Source organism: Channa argus, chromosome 14, assembly GCF_033026475.1.
Source record: "Channa argus isolate prfri chromosome 14, Channa argus male v1.0, whole genome shotgun sequence".
NCBI lineage: Eukaryota > Metazoa > Chordata > Actinopteri > Anabantiformes > Channidae > Channa > Channa argus.
In genome coordinates this window covers 5,107,969-5,119,878 of record NC_090210.1, presented here as the reverse complement: position 1 = coordinate 5,119,878, position 11,910 = coordinate 5,107,969, and the positions used below count along the sequence as shown (strand labels likewise).

The following is an 11,910-nucleotide window of genomic DNA, read 5'->3' as shown; positions in this document are numbered from 1 at the left end:
ACTGAAAGGATCAGTTGTTTTGACAATTAAGAGTCAACCCACAGTTGTGTTTACGATGTCAAATTCCATGATCTAAAATACGATATGTGTACACAAGAAAAATCTAAATGTTTCAAGAATGGCCAGTGAGATGTGTCATTAAGCTATTTTAGTTTAATGGTGTCTCTTTTCCACTGGCTTATTAATGTGTGCAGGCACTGTGTGCTTTGTACTTACGCAACAGGGAGCTTCAGTTGCGAGGCAAGGGCAAAATTAAAGCAAGCATTTTTGTATTCCATTTTTATCTAATCCCTCTGATTTCTGAGAGGATTAGTAGACCAGTCATGACTGAGAGACCGGCGGACCGCCTGACACTGCCTGGTCCAGGATCTGCGTAGACAAGTGAAGGGATGCATAGCATTGGAATCTGGTGAAACACTGATTTTTTATTATTATTATTATTATTTTTTGGCTTTATTTTTTCAGGTTGGGGAAGTTGCTATTCTTACCTAGTTTAACAACACGAGGGTACCTGGAGAGATGCGCTACAATTTCTGCACGGTCGGTGCAGGTTTGCATAACTTAAAATTATTCAATGGAGCTAAAATGTGTGTATACTTTTTCTTGACGGCCAGCGCTGGAGTTCCGTTTTAAAGGGTACCTTCACTAAATATACAGGTATGATATTCCATTGTGTGTGTGAGCTATTTATGTAGCCAAACCAAATCCGACAAAAGTATAGCTACTGTGCTATATAGCTTAGCTTACTTCATAATTTTAATGAAATTAGTCCACTGCTTTTTAGAAAGTGAGTTGCTATCCGGCATAATTTTACAATATTTTTCAGTTTTAAGCTTGAATAGTAATAAAAACAATAATAACAATATAGTTTCAGCTGCCCAAAGTGAACAGATTAATTATTTACAAACAAACATTTTTTTATATTTTTTATTTCACTTGAAAAGACTTTATGTATATGTAGGCTAATATTATTTTTCAAGTAGAGGCTCAGTCGTATGTAACAGTTGCTTATGCTGATTCTAAAGGATTATCTGGTCCACTGCAAAGTAATCAGTGGATCAGGCAACGTGACTGAATTCACATTACATATCTCCACAGGGAGAGCCGATTGAAAGTAGCTGGTAAGAAAGATGTAGAACAGATGTTGACACATGATGTTGCTTTAAAAAAGTTTTTTTTTTTTTTCCTGTAGAGTCTTTCTGGGCCTTTCTTTGCATGATCAGCCAATGGAGGAAGAGAAGGTAGTTGATAACATTCAAGCAAAATCTAGCTCTCATTTGCCGACTGGGCTCCCCATAAACTGGGGGCTCATCACTGGTCCTGTCCCTCAGCCTGTACTCCCAGCACCTTTGTTGAGAAACCAGCTTCCCTCCCCTCAGAGCACAGCTGTGCATGCTCTTCAGACCAAGGTAAGGTCAATAACACAGAGAAGGACAAGAGGAAGAGACAGAGAGAAGGACAGAGAAAGGTTGGACACTGAGCTGCTGGGGAGCAGTCCAGCAGGGCAGATCTCATCTGAAGTCCTTCTGAGAGTGAGACCCAGAGGAAAGGGACAGGTATCGTTTCCCTCCTCTTCTTGGAGATCTGGTGGTTTGAAGAACTTGAGCAGCAGTGATGAAGAGGAGGAGGTAGAGGTACAAGTCAGGCTGGAGATCCACAGCCCTCCAGCTGAAGCACAAGTGGAACAGATAGAGAAAACCGAAGAAGAGAGACCAGAAAGAAATAATAGCAAGGCCAGTTTTCTGACCTGCCATCCTAGTGGGCTGAGGAACAGTACCAGTATGGAGAGTCCTCTGTCTGATAACTCAAGCAGTAGTAAGGATGAACAACCTCCTCCTCCACCACATGTGCTCTGCACCTTTTCAGCCACCACCTCTACAACACCGTCCTCTTCTTGTTCCATGTCTTCCACATCAACTAGACACTGGGCACCACCCAAGGGCTTCTGGCGAGTAGCACGTCCAGAAACACTGAGTCTAAATGGCGTTGGCCTTCAAAACATTCCCTGCACATTGGCTTTGAAGGACTATACACAGGCAGAAGGACTGGCCAAGTCCCAGAGGCAAACTAAATCACCCGAAACAGGCATTAAATGTGTTGTGGGAGGTGCAGTGGGAGAAAGTAATGCATCCTCACAACTCGAGCTCTCAGACAGTGTAGAGTGCTACCTGGACATATGCGAGCAAGAGGAGACAGCTGCTGATGAAGGACTGTCCACTTCAGACAGTTGGGAGAGCATGTCTTCACAAAGCGCAGTACTCTCAGCTGATGAGAAGCTGAAAGTGAAGCAGAGAGCTTTTGCAAAATTAAGGGAAAGACAACAAAACGTCAGGGAGGACAGAGACAAAAGGGGAGGAGAAAGTGCCAGACATAATGAGGAAACAATATGCAAAGTAAATAGCAAAGGTACGTAAATGAGAGAAATGGTATATGTTATGTGCTTCCATTCATCCATTATCTTCTGCTTATCCAGAGTGGGGATATGGTGGCAGCAGGTTCAGTAAGGTTTTCCTTCTCCCCAGCAATCTTTTGCATCACCTCTGGCAGGATTGGGGGAAGCAAAAATAAGAATTTGAGAGATCAACTTCAGCTGAGTCAAAGATAAGATCCCTCCTCCTCATCTTGAGGTGGTTATATTTTTCATTACAACTTGTGCAGATATAGTGAATGTTATAGTATTGACACTTCTACAGTTGTTAGTTGGAACGGAGAGAAAAGTGACAATAGTGCTGTGACAACTAATTTTCCTTTCTTAAAGTTTTTAAATTAAAATGTTTTCCACACTGACTGGTAAGAATGCTTTCCAGCTGTTGTTGGCATTCCAAGTGCTGTATACAAACAAACATTGTCTGTCTGTCTATTACATATAGAAATGCTGTTTGTTGCCTGACTTATTCCCAATGTTGAGCAGATGGCAGATGTGCAGATGGGCATGAGAGTGTTGCTATTATTAGCAGTTGGAGCGGTGGGGGATGCATCCCTGCTTTTGTATCTCATTCTGTTAGCTAAAGTATGTCTATGTGTGCATGAGCAGCAGGTGACAGATAATGTATTTTCCAATGCTGTGCATCCGTAATGATGTTTGTACTGTATATGTCTGATGGGCGGTCAATCCAAGACATGTGTGCATGTGATGATCAGGTGATTTTGCCTCTTGTCGACAGGGAATCAGCTATTACCTGTAGGTTACATTTTGGCTGATGGCTGTTTTGGCAGTAGCGTTTGCCCTATGGAAGCATTATGGTGATAAGTTAAGAATGCTAAATCAAAAACTGAATAAAGTTTACCTGCAATTAGGTAAATATAAAGAAAAAACTGGAAAAGACTGGAACAATTGCATTAGCACATCTGCAGAAATTTGTACTTTCCCTCTGTGCTTTTTGCTGGTTTCAGGTGCCTATGGGGTTGTGGACAACACAGATTCAGATATTCTTGCTCAGGAACTTGAACCCTATTTCAGGTGAGCAATGCTATGTATAGGATTGACGACATCCAACAATTGTTTTCTAACTTCTCAAGTTCCAGCTCCAGTTGTGGGAATTAAGAGTCTATGTTTTTTTAATCAAAACAGCTGAACTGCCTTCTAAGCTGCCTTGTGCACAACTAAACAAACATTGTGACAGTAGGGTTTAATAATTAAGACCAAATGATTTAATAATTAAGACCAAATGATTTAATAATTAAGACCAAATGGTTTAATAATTAAGACCAAATGGTTTAATAATTAAGACCAAATGGTTTAATAATTAGGCATAACTGTTCACGCATGCATGAAAAACAATATATTCACAAAAATATAAATCTCAAATGAAATATACATGTGGAGATGTTATTCCTAGCAAAAAAAAGGTGAAATGAAGCTTTTATTAGCAAGAAATGTGCAAACTGTAATAGTTTGTGCAACCCTGCACAAAATACACATTTATACATTTGTAACAATTTGGCTCTTGAAATTATTTCTGAACAACTCTTTTCAGGTAATCTCCAGCAATGCTGGTAGTATTTTAGAGGCCATTATATTACACAGTGCTTTATTATAAAAAACAATACAGTATAAGACAGTTGCATAGGAGATACCAAAACAAAATGCCAATTATACCATGTGTATCAGTGATGGAATAAAACATTGACACAACAAACTGTAATCTAAAGAAACACAATGCAGTATGTTCCCCTCTTGACACACGGGACAGAATGAATCACACTGAGTCCATTACAAGGATAATCCACATGACTGGTGTATCATGCTATCTTTATCTCAGGGCCAGGGGATAAAGACAAATACAGACGATGAAGCACAAAACAGAGCAGCTTAGCTGCTGGCCATAAGGATAGATGGATGACGTTTCCCTGAAGCTCACCACCAGTACCACACCCCAAGACTATCTATATATTATATAAGGTGTTAAGTCAGTCTAGGGGGGAAATATGAGAATTTGAGACTGAGCATTTAATTGTAATCACACAAATGGTGGTATAACCAGTTCTATCCGTTCCCTTGCTGTTTTCAACATCTAAATTATTTATTTCTGTACTAAAAGCATCTATCTCTTGATTGTCAGGTCACTTATTCTAATAAATGATGAGCTCCCTCTGAGTCCAAGACATGAGCATGCCAAGCGTCTCCTGGAGCGAGCACGACTCAAGGCTCGCTCCAGTCACATTAAAGGCGATCGGCCCTCCAGACGCTCCCACTCTGATCAGAGAATAACGGTGTAAGTTGGCTGCATCTGGTTGCATGGGGAAGGTTTTCATAACTGAGACGTTAGAAACGGTGAATGCTTTGCATGTGTTTGTGCAGTTGTATGTGTGTATGGTTTTAATAATTAGTTTCCCTGTTTCATGTGTTTTTCTTTAGCTCCCACACATACAGTACGTCTGTCTTTGCCAGTTTTTTCTCTGTGTTGTCTATCATTCTCTTGCACTACTTTTTCTTTGGTAAAGCCAATGTTACATAAATGAAAAAGTTAAAGCCTTGAAACCTGACTATGCTTCATAATTACAAATGTAGAGCTATGAGTGCTGTGAAAGTGTTTGATTTCAGTCTATTTATGCAATAACATATGCAGTTTTATTCCTATAATCCCATCCTATCTGCAGGGAGTAGTCACTTAATTTACAATTAGGAGAATTTGTAATAAAGTCTACAATTGTGACTTGACAAGAAACATGGTCTGTGGTGGCTGAGGCATACTTTCAGTTTATATGCTGTGTCTTGTTATAACATCCCCTGTTTTGTTTACCACCTAATTTTAATCACTTAATTTATTAGGTTAGATTGATTGTTAGATTAGATTGTTAATGACCTATTTGTAATGAACCCAATTGGAAAACTCTTCTCTCAACTTTGTCTGACTCTGGGAAATGAATAGATTCAGTTTAAATTTAATGTTCACATTCACTTTCATGTTGCTCTACTTGTGAAACTCTCCTGAAGATAGCTCTCTGTTTGTTATATGCACTACTGTATTCTTTCTTGCAGGAAGAGAGAGCAAGTTGAATCATCCAGTCCAACACCAGTGCAGAAAGCTGTTCAAACCAAAGATGATCTTACAGCTCAAAGTGTATCCGGGCCCCTCCTCGTCCCTGCTCAGAGAGACACTTCCCCTGGTGATCAAGGAGGCCGCTCTAGACGGTACGGTTGTTCACCCACCCGAGTACGCTTTGAGGATGAATCTGAGAAGGAAGCAGAGTCTCGGTACTTGGATCGAGTCAAACAACGCGGAAGGCCTGGGACCCCTAAATCCAAAAGTAAAGAAATGAATACAGATTCCAGCAGCAGTGGTTCAGAGCGGGGCAAAAGCCACAGCAGTGTCCCCATGCCTCCCACTCAGAAACCAGGAGGTGTGGGTGTCAGTGGTGAAACCACAACAGTGATTAAAGAAATAATAGTACTGGTCACGAAATGTGAGTCATGTGGCTCTGTAGTTAGAGAACCTCAGCCAGTCCTGTCACCATCAGATCCACAAAATATTGAGCTAAAGCAGGCTAATCCTGAGGACTCCCAGGGAAAACCAGCTCCTTGCTGGGTGCCTCCTAATAAGTCAGAGGCAAGCACTCGTCCAAAAGCTCCTCTAACTGTTACTTTTGCTGGAGCATATGTGTTGGGGGAAAACAAAGAGAGGAGCACAGGGTGGAAGTCATCAGGGTTTGGAAAACTTAGGAGAAGGAGTAGGAAAGGAGAAAGCCGTTTAGAGTCTGGCCATGGCCCTTATGGTCCATCATGGGCTCAGCGGCGTAACTCAAACCCCAGGAATAGGGTCAACTTGGGCAGAACTGTATCCTTCGCCCCTGGTAGCCCCATTGCTCTCGAGCCATGTTTGGTGGAGGCATCTGGTGGGTTAAGGGACTCATCGACTCCATCTCTGCCTATAAAGTCAGCCCTGAAGTCAAGCTCAAGAAATCGTCCTGCTGCAAGTCAGTCCGCAGGACAGTTCACAGTTCAGGGAGGTGAGGGTGGGTCTCAGCATTCAGTGCTTGTGGACTCAGCAGAGGCAAGAAAGGAATGCACAGGGGTCCAAGGGGCAACAAGCAGTCCTCTGCCCTCTATCCGGCCATCTACTTTGAGGTACTCCCCAGCCCGACTCACCACAGATGTGCCAGCTGTTGAAGTCTGGGATGCCACAGGAGATGGGACAGGTGAGCGGGTACTGGCAATAAGCAGAACCATGGATAAATGTCAGTACTTAGATCCTTTACCTAAAGGAACATGTAAAATAAAGATTATTTTTATTCATTTATTTTTTACTTAAGTAGAGTAGCAATTTACTGTAAAGGTGTGTGTCTGTGATGATATCAAAACAGTATTTAGGTAAATGTAAAAGTTAAACTTCCTCACTTTGGATCCTGAAAATCATGATATTGCTGAAATAGCTTCTATGGAATTTGCCTTATATTTGAAACCGAACAGAAAAAAACAAACTTTTATTCCTACTCAGTACATTTTTTGTTTACCAGCAGGTGTGAGTGAAGATCCTGGTTTGGGTCCAGAGTGTCGTCCTGCTCTGCGGTGCCTAGCTATGTCTCGGGTCGATGACCTTAGAGCAGAACTGTTGAGAGCAGAACATTTGAAAGCTGAGGCCGTATGGGAGGAAAACTCTGATGGGTCCAGGTAAGTCCAAGTGTGCCAGTGATAGCATTTAGAAGATTTAAAGCCTGACCTACAATCCAGAGTAGGTTGTTGTTAAAAATATCCTGTCAAGATCAAGACAATCCTGCCCCCTTCTGGAAATTAAAAACAGTGGCCGAATGATAAAAACCATTGGCAGAATAATCATTTCAATTATTATTACAAGAATATCTACAGTATCCTTGTGTTATGAATGACGGTTTAATTTTGTCTATAGAAATGTAGATAGGCTGGTAAAATGCTTTATTTATCCCAAAGGGAAATCGCATTGTTGGAGCACTTGACCACTAGTGAGGTAGGTAAGAACAATAAAATTAAAGGTTAAATAATAAACAAAACTTAATATGCTGAATATAGCATAGAATTTATACATAACAGCCTAAAACATAACAGACTAATATACAGTTTGCATTTATAGCAATATACTAGTTATACATTGTAGTACACTGTGTTTTTGTGCAAAACCTGTTAGGTACTCAGTGGCATTGCTGTTTCTGCCTGCTCCAGGAGATTTTAACGTGAAAGCTAAAAACTTGAAACTGCCTTCATCCACTGTCCTTTTTTCAGAGCAAATTTATTCTTAGACATTAACATAAGTAGGTTGAAGAGGGGAACCAGGTGGTCATGCCCACACCTGTGCACAAAGTAAATCACCATTTCTCAATTCACCATTCATCAAAAGCAGAAAATGTCTACATTTTTTTACACGACTGGACTTGTACTGGAAGTCGTGGTTGGACACAACCACAATCTTACTATATGCTATACTACCAATATTGTCTGATAAAATTAATAAATAAATAAATTCAACCTTTATTTTACAGAAAACTGGATGGACGGCCAAAGCTCTTCCTGCGTCGCTTCTTTTCCTCAATTGGTCTGAACAGTGTTGGCAGACTTGTGAAAGGAGGTCGCTCCAGCAGCATGGAACAGCTAAGCATACCCACTGCCACCCGAGCAAGCTCTGCTTCCCCAAGCCCCACACGTAGACCCCAGCCCACCATCAGCATACAAAGGACACCCTCACTGCAGACCCTGCACACGGTAAGCAAGTAGCAAAGGTTTCTCACATAGAGAACATTGTCTTTATTTTGCCACATCAGTTGGATGTTTTTTTTTCTCAAAAGGTAAAAAAAAAAAAAAAAATTATTCCATTCCTCTAAACTTCCAGTTCGCCTTTGAAGTATCTTTCACAGTGGGCAAACCAACCTCACTGCTCGTCACTGGTGGCACAAATAATACAGGTTATCTGTGTTTCCTCCAGCTTTATGCGGGAACCATTCTTGTCATCCTGTAGGGAACTGCATATTGAAGTATTGCAGTGACCAAATGTAAACAACTTTCTGCTGCCACCAACTATTAGCATAATGTGTGTTTATAGTGCCAAACACTGCTTTGTTCGATTTAGAGGGGCTAGACATGAACAGTTCCCAAAAGCTGATCTGCTGCATTCTGCCAATATGAAATACATGATTTGTTTCAGTGCCATTTTGTGCCACTAGGTGCTGCCACTGGCTCAACTGCGCAAAGCCTCCTCAGTACAGAGTTTGGAAAGAAGAACAGAGCGCTCAACAATTCTAGGAGAGGTGCCAATACCACATGGCTTGGCACCCAGGTAGGTGTCAACGAAAAATATAGTAGGGAATAAGGCAGAGAGGAAGGGAAAAGGGATGGTATTATCAAATTCTACGTTGTTTTATGTTGTTAGTTTGCTTAAATGATGACTGGAGCTTAATTCTTGCTTTTACAGCCCTGATAGCCCTCAGCTTGAGCTTCACAGGGCCTTGAGTATTGAAAATATACTCAGCTCCAGAATGGTGCGTCCAGTGGGGCGAGTCACCCAGGCTTTTGCTGATGGGACTCTCCTCCTGGAGCTCACCAGACCCCCAAATGGTCCTTTTGGTTTTGTCATCTCAAGGGGCAAAGGTCGCCCAGACACAGGTACCTTTTAAATTCACATTCTCTTTGTCTTAAAATAGAGCCTCTGGGTTGCTTGCTGGTAGTTTATTCCCCCATCGATTGCCACAGTATTCTTCAGTATTATTTACCGTGTCTTAAAAATAGAATAGAATCAAGAGAAGGGAAAGAGAATATGAATAGATATGAATTTGGCTTTGGCTTCATTTAAATACCATATTACAGTGTTGTTAAAAATCAGACAAGTCATAGTTTGCATCCATACGTGTGTACAACAAAGGATCAGTTTTGTAAACATTCTATTTTGCATTCAAATTCATAATTAAAAAATTTGTTAAAAATAATTTAGTTGTTAATATTACTTGCTTATTTGTATATAGGCCCATCTCTTGCATGAATCACTAAACATATAAACACTTGTTACTTTTTTGTGTAACAATTCTTTCTAAATTCTACATCCTCACGCTCTTCAACCATGTAGTTACCTATCATTCATCTTCTGTCTTAATTTTCCACTCTGTTTTTTTTTTCCTTTCTTCAGGTGTATATGTCGAGAAAGTGGGTGACGGCAGTGGTGAGGGCCCCTACATAGGTCTTCTTGGCATCGGTGATGAGATTCTTCAGGTGAATGGAGAGGCAGTGGCTGGACTGAGTCTGGATCAGGTGACGCGGCTCATGACCAGAGAAAGCACTGCATCTCTTCGGATCATGCCAGCCCGACGCAACCAGCGCTGAGAGGGAAAACAAGCAAGGCAGGGAATCGTTTCTCCTGGAGCCGTGGATTGTAATTTAACACTGCTGATGAACTGGAACCTATATGTAGTTGTGAGATAGTAATTGCATATTTGACTGCAGTATCAAAGCAGAATAGGACAAAGGGGTTAAAGGATCATTTATGTTTTAGTGCACACTCATGTTAAACAACATGACACTGCAGGGATTTGCAAACTGAATAAATAACCAAATTACATGCTAAAACCAAATAAAACCTAGCTGTTGCAGTATTTGCTAGTTAGTAATAAGATTGCAGAGTGTACTGTCTATTGTTATTCTAAGATGAAGTTAAGAGTATATCTAACATGATTTGTTATTATTTCAGATGGATTTTTGTTTTCAGGGATAGACTTACCTTTTCTTTATGTGGGATTTCCTTTGCTCTTTACAATAAATGAATTATGTCATTCTGAATGCGTAGTGAGTGTAACTATTTTGTCTCATTCCCATTAATCTTGTTGATTGTTTCAGATGATTGACTGCAAGGATGTGACATAAATGTAAACTTGGCTGGTGGGATCCTCAAACTGAAGAACTATCTGCACAGGCACAAAAAACAAATAATTGATAAAATAATACTAATGCACACTTGAGAGCAACCAGATAACAAAATATATAAAAGAGAAGACATTGATCTCTTTTTATTGGATCATGGGCACTGCATGATTCCTCCATTTATTTTTTATTTGTTTCATGAAATTGCATCAAAATATTTTTTTGTAAAATGGTTTTATCCTTGAATGTAACACATTTATTTACACAACATTATGCCACAAAAACGGTCTAACAACAACAACAACAAATGTGCAACATTAATGAATTTGAGATATTTAAATGTACAGTATAATTTTCAGTCATGGATTTATATAAACCTATTTCTTGATTTCTCAATACAACCCATAAAGCCTTAATATAATAGTATATCTAGTCAGCCTCGAATTCATCCTATTAAATATGAAAATAATCCATTTGAACACACACACACACACACACACACACACACAAACACACACACAAACGCGCGCGCGCACAGGCACACGCAGAGGCACACACCCCACACAAAGTCCACTCACTAAAAAGTTAAGGTTTCATTAAAAGACGTTTGTTTGACGGGTTTACATTTTGCTGTAGTCACGCACAGGATGTAGGAGAATGGGCGTGACTGTTTCTTCAGCAGGACAGTTTCAAAGGTCGTGACTGACTGATGGGGTACATGCTTTGTTAAAAATAGTGATTCAAAAAAGTAGGATTTTCCATAACTATAGTATCTATGTATCTATCTATCGATCTATCTATCTATCACAATTACCATGTCACGAGCATTGGACCATTGTGTAAATCCATACATTTATTTCATAGTTTAAACCCATAAATTCAAGTGGAAAAAAAACACAGTGGAGGAAATCCGTTATTAGGATGTACCTACTACCATTTAAGCTGTCCTGGACGTGCTCTGATAGCGTGTCACCGTTGATGCTCTTTTATCTGATGGACCAGAAGCCGATGCGCCTTTATCTCCTCTAGCCATGAGTCCCCATGGACCACGGGGAACCACCGTCCAAGGTCCCTATAAACAATGATAGGCAAAAGGACATTTATTTATTTATTTATTTATTTATTTTAATTTATAGATTAAGAATTGTGATCCATTCAATTAAGGTGTCCTTTTCCTAATTAGACTGCAGTCATTTTAGCAATCTATTGTATCAGTAGCACATCCAGCCTCGAGGCCCAGAAATTGATATGGCTTAATGGATGAACTCGTATTTTTTAGGATAAAATACAAAAAAATAATAGTATAAAAGCTAGACGACCCTGTGTTATCATCATTTAAACCTATCTTATTACAGGAGAAAAGCGCTTAGCAAAAACTCTTTTGTTGGAAATATAAATAGGTCAAAGGCTTAACCTGAACTTTTGTTTCCTTCATCAAAAAAATTAAAACACCTCAACTATAGCTCCGGCTACAGTATCGTACCTCACGTTGTTACAGGCCGTTGCGCTGTGCCTGTTTGCTTTTTTTTTTATGCTTTGCCCTCCACAAGCCTATATAGCCCACGACAGCCAAATAATAATGAATCATTTCATAA

The 11,910-nt window shown here is 40.1% G+C and overlaps 1 protein-coding gene across 1 annotated transcript; it reads left to right on the top strand.

Annotated features, from left to right (window-relative positions):
- Positions 1-254: 254 nt before the first annotated feature.
- si:ch211-13f8.1 (uncharacterized protein KIAA1614) lies at positions 255-11,383 on the top strand. Its single transcript, XM_067473964.1, has 11 exons — positions 255-381; positions 466-657; positions 1,193-2,406; positions 3,394-3,460; positions 4,563-4,715; positions 5,483-6,639; positions 6,961-7,111; positions 7,954-8,173; positions 8,632-8,744; positions 8,880-9,070; positions 9,588-11,383. The coding sequence occupies exons 3-11, from the start codon at positions 1,227-1,229 to the stop codon at positions 9,779-9,781; spliced, it is 3,426 nt and encodes a 1,141-aa protein (XP_067330065.1). The 5' UTR covers positions 255-381; positions 466-657; positions 1,193-1,226; the 3' UTR covers positions 9,782-11,383.
- The last annotated feature ends 527 nt before the right edge of the window (positions 11,384-11,910 follow it).

Bases quoted from the DNA above. Each gene is read 5' to 3' on its own strand.
- si:ch211-13f8.1 (XM_067473964.1), top strand. From the start codon at position 1,227: ATGGAGGAAGAGAAGGTAGTTGATAACATTCAAGCAAAATCTAGCTCT. The intron at 2,407-3,393 runs GTACGTAAATGA...TGCTGGTTTCAG, and splicing joins ATGCAAAGTAAATAGCAAAG to GTGCCTATGGGGTTGTGGAC. The intron at 9,071-9,587 runs GTACCTTTTAAA...TCCTTTCTTCAG, and splicing joins CAAAGGTCGCCCAGACACAG to GTGTATATGTCGAGAAAGTG.